The sequence below is a fragment of the Eubalaena glacialis genome, chromosome 4 (assembly GCF_028564815.1).
Source record: "Eubalaena glacialis isolate mEubGla1 chromosome 4, mEubGla1.1.hap2.+ XY, whole genome shotgun sequence".
NCBI classification, from domain to species: domain Eukaryota; kingdom Metazoa; phylum Chordata; class Mammalia; order Artiodactyla; family Balaenidae; genus Eubalaena; species Eubalaena glacialis.
Genome location: NC_083719.1, coordinates 184,888,686 through 184,896,904, shown reverse-complemented (window position 1 = coordinate 184,896,904; position 8,219 = coordinate 184,888,686). Strand labels below are relative to the sequence as shown.

At 49.7% G+C, this 8,219-nt stretch overlaps 1 protein-coding gene across 3 annotated transcripts; it reads right to left on the bottom strand.

Annotated features, from left to right (window-relative positions):
* Nucleotides 1-154: 154 nt before the first annotated feature.
* LOC133091452 (syncytin-2-like) lies at nt 155-5,909 on the bottom strand. 3 transcript variants are annotated; one of them, XR_009700884.1, is made up of 4 exons: nt 5,747-5,909; nt 3,453-4,751; nt 2,645-2,868; nt 155-699 (listed from the first exon to the last, which is right to left on the bottom strand). XR_009700884.1 is itself a non-coding variant. In XM_061190796.1 (3 exons), exon 3 carries the CDS (start codon nt 2,263-2,265, stop codon nt 1,102-1,104), a length of 1,164 nt encoding a protein of 387 aa, XP_061046779.1. In that variant the 5' UTR covers nt 2,266-2,868; nt 3,453-4,751; nt 5,747-5,909; the 3' UTR covers nt 707-1,101. The 3 variants fall into 3 exon arrangements, 2 of the variants coding, with proteins under 2 accessions (XP_061046779.1, XP_061046780.1); XM_061190796.1 differs by lacking the exon at nt 155-699 and having other exon boundaries at nt 707-2,868; XM_061190797.1 differs by lacking the exons at nt 155-699; nt 3,453-4,751 and having other exon boundaries at nt 707-2,868.
* Nucleotides 5,910-8,219: the final 2,310 nt, after the last annotated feature.

Here is an 8,219-nt window from a genome sequence, read left to right as displayed (position 1 = left end):
CAGACCCACACCGCAGTGACGGTGTCACACCGCGTGATAAGCGCAGGTGAGACCCACAACAGGTGCATGGGAGGGTCGTGCAAACCCCACTGCCTACTGAAACACATTCACTCATTCAACGGGTTGGAAAAGAATTTCCAGACACAAGGCAGAATGTAAAAAAGATAGAATTTATTGAAGGGTCGCTGCTAGAACAGCGGGCTGACTTTCTGATAGGGAGAGCTGACCCCGAGCATGGGTTACTTGTCTGTTTTTATAGCCAGGGAACAAAGGAACTTGCGAGTCATCTGCTGATTGGGTAGGGTAAGCATACTTCCAGTGTGCAGAGTGGGGGAAGAACAGGACAAATACCCTTCCTTATATGGGACGTGAAAGGAGCAGGGCAGAATGCCTGGGAGGGCTAAAAGACGTAATGGTTGCTACGTGACAGTGATGAGTCCCGTAACTCTCTGTTCCGGCGATGTTGGCCTTCTGAGTTTATCTTTTCTTTGTCCTTGGAGCACCACATTTCTCCCTCTCTTTAAATAAGCAAATAAAACAGCAGTCCTCCTTTAACATTGCACCGGTCCCACCTTGGTTAGCTGTAAGGCTGCAGCTCTCCTATTCTGTACAACCACTCCTGCTGGAGAATTTATTTGTTCTTGTAGAGTGTTAATTTGAGCTGCTAGGTTGACAATCTGTTGTGTGAGTTCGAGAGAGCTGTGGGGCAGTGAAAATAGAGTTTAAAATCCAGCTGAGCCTGTTCCTATCCCAATAATAATCCCTAGGACTGGTATTACAGTGAGGGCTGCCTGCTTTTGTTTATGTGATTGAGAGTATAAGGAAAGCAGGATACGGTCACTGATAAGGGTAAGGTTAGGAATAATGTATGCAAGGGTACAGGTCCCCATTCAGTTGGCTGGAAGGCATAAATAAACATTGGATCAGCAAAGGAAATAGATGCTGATTTGTAGGGTCTAAGCAGATGTCTAAAGTGATGTTGGGGGCTTCCCTGGTGGCACAGTGGTTGAGAATCTGCCTGCCAATGCAAGGGACACGGGTTCAAGCCCTGGTCTGGGAAGATCCCACATGCCGCGGAGCAGCTGGGCCCGTGAGCCACAATTACTGAGCCTGCGCGTCTGGAGCCTGTGCTCCGCAACGAGAGGCCGCGATAGTGAGAGGCCCACGCACCGCGATGAAGAGTGGTCCCCACTTGCCGCAACTAGAGAAAGCCCTCGCACAGAAACGAAGACCCAACACAGCCAAAAATAAATAAATGAAAATAAATAAATTTTTTTTTAAAAAAGCATTGATTGCTAAAGTGATGTTGAAGTAGGGTTTCCCTAAATGAGTACGGGAATGTTCTATGCCCCCATAGGTGGTAGCTAAAGTCATTCCAGCTAAAGGGGAGAGGCAAGCAATCTTTGAGGAATGGGAAAAGTTATAAGCCCAGTTAAAAAAAGGAATAGTAGGGTTCCACCCTATGTCATAGTCCTCGGGTGTCTTGAGTTTTCTGTAGTCTTCTTGTTTAATATTAGAGGGTTGGAACCAAATATTGTGGTTCTGATAGGGACAACTTGGGGATGGGGTGGGGCAGATGGAGGTCCCAAAATAGCTAGCCTGTGTCCAATCGGTGGTAACATTGGGAGGTTTTGGGAAGTAAATGCTGTAGAAAGGGGAATCAAAATAGTATGTATGGGGATAGTTTGTTTTGTCGTCAGTTATGAGGGAAACCCATGTTTGGGTAGGGGAAAGGGTGAACGTATGATTACAGGCCTGGGAAATATTGAGGAATTTACCTACAGGGGGCCCTGGTCGAGAGAGAGAGGATACATATAGAGGAGCCGGTTGTGCCATAGAGACTAAGGAGAATATGGGCACTTGAAAGTTATAGTGAGACCTCTGATGTATGTGGTTGAGAAGTATATGGTCCACTGTAGGTTTTACTCTAGAATTGACGGCCCATCCTGGTCCATCGAAATATGAGGGGGCTAAATAGGATTCAAGTTGGTTCCATTCATCTGATGGAATGGGAATTGCCTTTAGGCCATACTGACAGGAGACAGTGGTACACATCCAGCAGTTTCTGTATGAACCTGGTGAAGACTGGTTGAGGAGTTTGAGGGCTTCCTGAACTGGCGGTAAATATGGGTGACGACTGTATGTATGCACAGGAATGGAAAAAGGGAGAAGAATCAGAACGGTTTTTAGGAGGCTATGTTTAAGTATTGATAAAGTTGGTCCGGGGTATAATCTTGAAAGTCTCCTTGGAGGGTTTTGTCCCATGCTAACTGATATATGTATTGTCGTTGTTGGGTTGGGGTTAGATTCAATAGATGGGGGTTTTGGAGGTTTATATCTTGTAATAAGGAGCAGTAAAAGCAGAGTGCTGAGGCAGAAATCCGAGGCCAATCGGAGGGAGACGACGGAAAGGTCAGACTGAGGAGGTGACTCATAGTGCACATTTAAATTAGGAGCGGATGGTGTGGGTGGAATTAGTTATACCACCTTTGGGATATTTGAGTTAAGACAAAAATACCAAGAGGCAGTTCCACAGGAGTAGAATAGGATAACCCATGGGAGGGGAAAAGCCCAGAAAAAGAAAAGGAGGGTGACAAGATTAAAAAATCAGGCTATCGAGGCTTGAGGGTTGGGGAGGCATCACCTGTCTTTTGAAGAGAAAGCGGAGGCTGTCCAAAGGCTCGCAACTATAGGAGGCATCTGGTGAATCACTCTGGTGGATTGAGGATTCTTGTCCTCTGGAGGAGGGGCTGCCTTTAGTCACGACATATGGATCCAAAGAGTAAAGCCTTGTATTTTGGCAGCTGTAGGGGTGGCCAGCAGGGCTTTGTATGGTCCTGTCCACACTGCTTCGAGTGGTCTCCGTTCCTGTGGAAGATTCTTAACATATACCCACTCGCCTGGATGTAAGTGGGGAGCGGTTTCTGAGAAATTGGGATCTGGCTTAGGACTATTTTGGTCCTGGTATTCCCAGATATTCTTAAGAGTCAATCCTAACGTTGGGAGATACTGTACTAAATAGTGGGTCTCTGGATCGCCCAGGAGGTCTGTGCTTAAGAATGATCTTCCACAGATTTCATAAGGACTTATATGAGGCCTGGCCTTTGGAGTGATCTGGACTCTTAAGAGAGCAATAGCAAGAAGGGTGACCCATGTCTGGTGTGTCTCTATTGCTAACTTAGATATTTCTTGAGGGCTTGATTGGCTCTTTCTACCTTGCCTGATGCCTGAGGGCGCCAAATGAAGATAATAACTGATTTGGAGGGCCTCGCTGATGCCTTGGGTCAGACCTAAAATAAATGCAGGGCCATTATCCGATTGTAATGAGCGTGGCATTCCAAACCGAGGTACGATATGCTCCACGAGGGTAGTGGTAACCTCGGATGCTCTCAGTCTTAATAGGGAAGGCCTCTACCCATCCCATGAAGGTATCTACCATGACTAGGAAATACCTGAAGCCTTTACAAGGGGGCATGTGGGTGAAATACATCTGCCAATCTTCTCCTGGTTGGTTCCCCTGCCTTTGGATTGGATGGAACAGCGGCGGGGGTGTTTATAGCCCCTTCTCGGTTGGCCCGGTGACAGACCGGACAGGCCTGGGATATAGATTGGAGGGTTGAGAGGATTCCTTTTCCTGTGAATATTGTCCCCACCAGTCTGAAGAGGGATTTGGCTCCTAAATGGGTAGCCTGCTGAAGGTGGTTTAGAATCTTCCATTGGGAGGCTTCTAGTAAAAGAAGTTTGGTGTCTGGGCTCTGTAGCTACCCTTCAGGGGTTAGAGTGAACCCACGGTTTTGTCCCTCTTTAAGTGCCGATGGTGAGTACTGTGGTGGTGAAGGGTCTAAACTTCGGATCAGGGGAGCCTGTAGGACGTTTAGGGGGGCCCTTTGGCTTCCCTATCTGCTATATTATTTCCTTTGGTTATGTCCAACAGGTTCTTCTGGTATGCCCTGCAGTGGATGACAGCTAATTCCCTAGAGAATTTTATGGCCTCTAATAGGTCCAGGATTTCTGGTCCATGTTTGATTGGGGTGTTATGTGTGGTCAGTAGGCCCTTTCCTTCCAAATGGCCGCATGAGCATGGACTACATGGAAGGCGTATGCTGAGTCTGTGTAAATGTTAATTCGTAGTCCTTTTCCCAGTTGGAGCGCTCTAGCTAGTGCTATAAGCTCTGCTTTCCGGGCAGAGGTAGTTGCCCCATGGAGTGGGCCTGACTCTACCACCTCTGTTAAACTGACTATTGCATATCCCGAAACCTTTCGACCTTCTCAAATGAAACTACTGCTGTCTGTAAACCATTCTGCATCTGGGTTGGGTAAAGGGGTGTCCTGTAGAGCTGGCCTAGCACTGTAGGCATGATCAACAACTTCTAAACAGGAATGTAGTAGAGGGGTGTTGGGATTTGGGCTGGGCAAGAGAGTGGCATGGTTTAGAGCGGTACAAGGCTTGACTGATATTTCTGACCCCTCTAAGAACAAAGCTTTTTTCTTTTTTTAATTTTTGGCTACGTTGGGTCTTCGTTGCTGCACGAGGGCTTTCTCTAGTTGTGGTGTGCGGGCTTCTCATTGCGGTGGCTTCTCTTGTTGTGGAGCGTGGGCTCTAGGCGCGCAGGCTTCAGTAATCGTGGCGCGTGGGCTCCACAGTTGTGGCTCGTGGGCTCTAGAGTGCAGGCGCAGTAGTTGTGGCGCACGGGCTTAGTTGCTCCATGGCATGTGGGATCTTCCCGGACCAGGGCTCGAACCCGTGTCCCCTGCAATGGCAGGCGGATTCTTAACCACTGCGCCACCAGGGAAGCCCCAGCTTGACATTTTTGGATTCTACTATCTGAAATTCAACGGAATGCCTTGGAATTAAGGACATCCATGACCTGGTGCGGAGTGTCAACAGTAAGCGGTTGTCCTGTTGTCGGTTTGGAGGCTTCTTCTGTTAGTAGTGCCGCAGCAGCTAATGCCCTTAGACAGGGAGACCATCCCTAAAATGTCAAGTCTAGGGTTTTAGATAGGTAGGCCACTGGGCACTAAGATAGTCCCAAGGATTGTGTCAACACTCCCAGAGCTACCCCCGTTTTCTCATGAACAAAGAGAGAGAAGAGTTTTGTTAAGTCTGGTAAGCCTAGGGCCGGGGCGTGACTAGGGTCTTCTTTATTTGTTTAAAGGCTGCCTCCATTTCAGGGATCCATTTAAGAATGAGATCTTCCGGTCCTCTGAGAGCCTCATAAAGAGGCTTAACTAACAGGACGTAAGTAGGGATACAAATTCGGCAGAAGCCTGCCAACCTAAAAAGGTTCTAAGCTGTTGTTTAGTAGCTGCCATGGCCAATTAGGGCGTGGGCCTGACGTTCTGGGGGACGGAGTGGGGAGTCCCCCGGTTTGGGGCGGGGAGCGGTCAGAGCTCAACCTGCTAATTACAAAAGGATAGGGACGCTGACCGCGCGGGGAGGTGGCGGGCTGCAGGTGGCTCGACTTGCGGAGGTCACGCAGGGCCTGCTCTAGGGGGAGGCTCGGACGTGGGGGTTAGGACGGGAGATGGGATGCTGAGGTCACCCGGGCCTAGCTCGGCTTGCGGGGCGGCGCGCCGGCGTCTGGCCGGCTCCCGAGGGGTGGGGGGGGCCTGAGCTTGGGGGCGACGGGCCGGGCCGCCGGCTCGGTTTCGGGGGCCGGGCAGGCCCACGCCGCTGCCAGGCCCGCCCGACTCGGGGGTCGCGCTCGGGTCCAGGGGGCGGGTCCCCAGACCTCGGCCGCCTCACCTGGCTCGCTCCCGTCGCCCGCTGGCTCCGCCGGCCCCGCCTCTCCGGGCGCCGCGCCCGCCTCCGCTGAGCGCAGCTACGCCGCGTCCGGCCGCGGTCCCCGCTGACGGTATCCCGGGCTCCACGCTCCTTAATATGGCGTCGGTCGCGACTCCGCGCCGTCCGGCGCCCTCCGGCGGGCGCGCTCCCGCGGCCGGCCACGCCCCCGCGCCGGCGCGCTGCGTGCCCCGGCCCCGTCCCCCCTCCGTGCGGCTGCGCTTGCGCTCCTCAGGCGTCGCTGGAGGACGTGACGTAGCCCGAGATTCGAATCAATACAGGAAGCGTGGCGTCACGGGTTGCCCAGGGTAACCGCGCGGGAACAGGATCCGAGGCCCGCGGAGGCGGCTACGTGGGAATCTGGGGGGAGTGGCTCCTCTCAGTTTAGGGTGTCGTTCTTAGTAGGGGACGTTCGCAGAAACAGGTACCCCTGGGCAGACCCACACCGCAAGGATGTAGTCACACCGCGTGATAAGCGCAGGTGAGACCCACAACAGGTGCAGGTGAGGGTCGTGCAAACCCCACTGCCTACTGAAACACATTCATTCAACAAACACTTATTGCGTTCCTATGAGTGCTCCTCCAGGCCCTCCAAGCAGGGAACAAAACAGATAAAAATCTCTGCTCAAAAAATGGGCAAAGGATCCAAACGGACATTTCTCCCAAGAAAATAATGGCCAATTCATGAGAAAATGGTCACCACCTTTAGTCCATGGAGAAATGCAAATCAAAACCACAGAGCTACCACTTTAGCCTACTGGATGGCTGTGATTTTAAAAATAATAATAAAAATAAACACCCCATCACCCCAACCCAGGAAAATAAGTGTTGACAAAGACGTGGAACCCTCATACATTGCTGTGGGATTGTAAAATAGGGAAGCGACTATGGGAACACTGGCTGTTACCCATAAAGTTATATGTAGAATTACCAGATGGCCCAGCTATTCCACTCCTACAATTGGAGATCTGTGTGAAAATTAGTAAACAGAAACCTCATTTAAAATGGAGTAGGGAGTCCCCTGGAGGTCCAGTGGTTAGGACTCGGAGCTTTCACTGCTGTGGCCTGGGTTTGATCCTTGGTCGGGGAACTAAGATCCTGCAAGACGCGCCTCACGGCCAAAAAAAAAAGAAAAAAAAAGTGGAGTCAGGAAGCCAGAATGGGGCATTCTTAATTCCTACTGTAACTGAGCAGGACGCTATGGAGCCTTCCCGGAACAGACACACACCCCCCCCACCTCCATGTCCTCCGCCTGCCTCCTTTTTTGTTGTTGTTTTTAAATATTTATTTATTTGGCTGCGTTGGATCTTAGTTGCGGCATGCGGTGCGTGGGCTTCTCCAGTTGCAGCGCGCAGGCTTCTCTCTAGTTGTGGTGCGTGGGCTCTCTAGTTGTGGCATGCAGGCTTAGTTGCCCCGTGGTATGTGGGATCTTAGTTCCCCGACCAAGGATCGAACCCACGTCCCCTGCATTGGAAGGCGGATTCTTAACCACTGGACCACCAAGGAAGTCTCTGCCTGTCTCTTGTCTGTAGAAGAACTTTAGCCTTCTAGGCCTTCCCCAAGTTCAAAAGAGTAAATTTTATCAGAAGTGAGAAAATGCAGAAAGGAAGGAAAACAGTCAAGCAAGACAAAATAATAATATTTTAGCCATTAAACAAAGTCAAGGACTTTTAGTTCATTCTCAAGGGCTATAGATGATATTCTGAGCCATGTCCTTTGAGCTGTTTTGCAGATACTGAAACCCCCACCAGGTGGAAGAAGTTAACTGCATGATCCCCACAAGCACGTAGACCCCAGACCGGTTGGAATCAGAAGGCTGATGATGTTGACTCCCAGTTACCTCACCATCAACCAATCAGAAGAATGTCCATGAGCTGATCACACACCCCACAAACCCTCTCCCTTACCCTGTCTTTAAAAACCTTTCCCTCCTACACAGTTGGTGGGAATGTAAGTTGGTACAGCTCCTATGGAAAACAGTATGGAGGTTCCTCAGAAAACTAAAAATAGAATTACCATGTGATCCAGCAATCCCACTCCTGGGAATATACCTGGACAAAACTATAATTCAAAAAGATACATGCACTCCTATGTTCATAGCAACACTGTTCACAATAGCCAAAACGTGGAAACAACTTAAACTACAGTCTGAACCCCCAGTTTTCTCCAATGGACTTTTTGTTTATAACAACCCATCAACAGCTGAATGGATAAAGAAGATGTGGTACAGACAGACAATGGAATACTACTCAGCCGTAAAAAAAAGAATGAAATAATGCCATTTGCAGCAACATGGTTGCAACTAGAGATTCTCATACCAAGTGAAGTAAGTCAGAAAGAGAAAGACAAATACCATATGATATCACTTATATGTGGAATCTAAAATATGGCACAAATGAACCTATCTACAAAACAGAAACTGACTCATAGACATAGA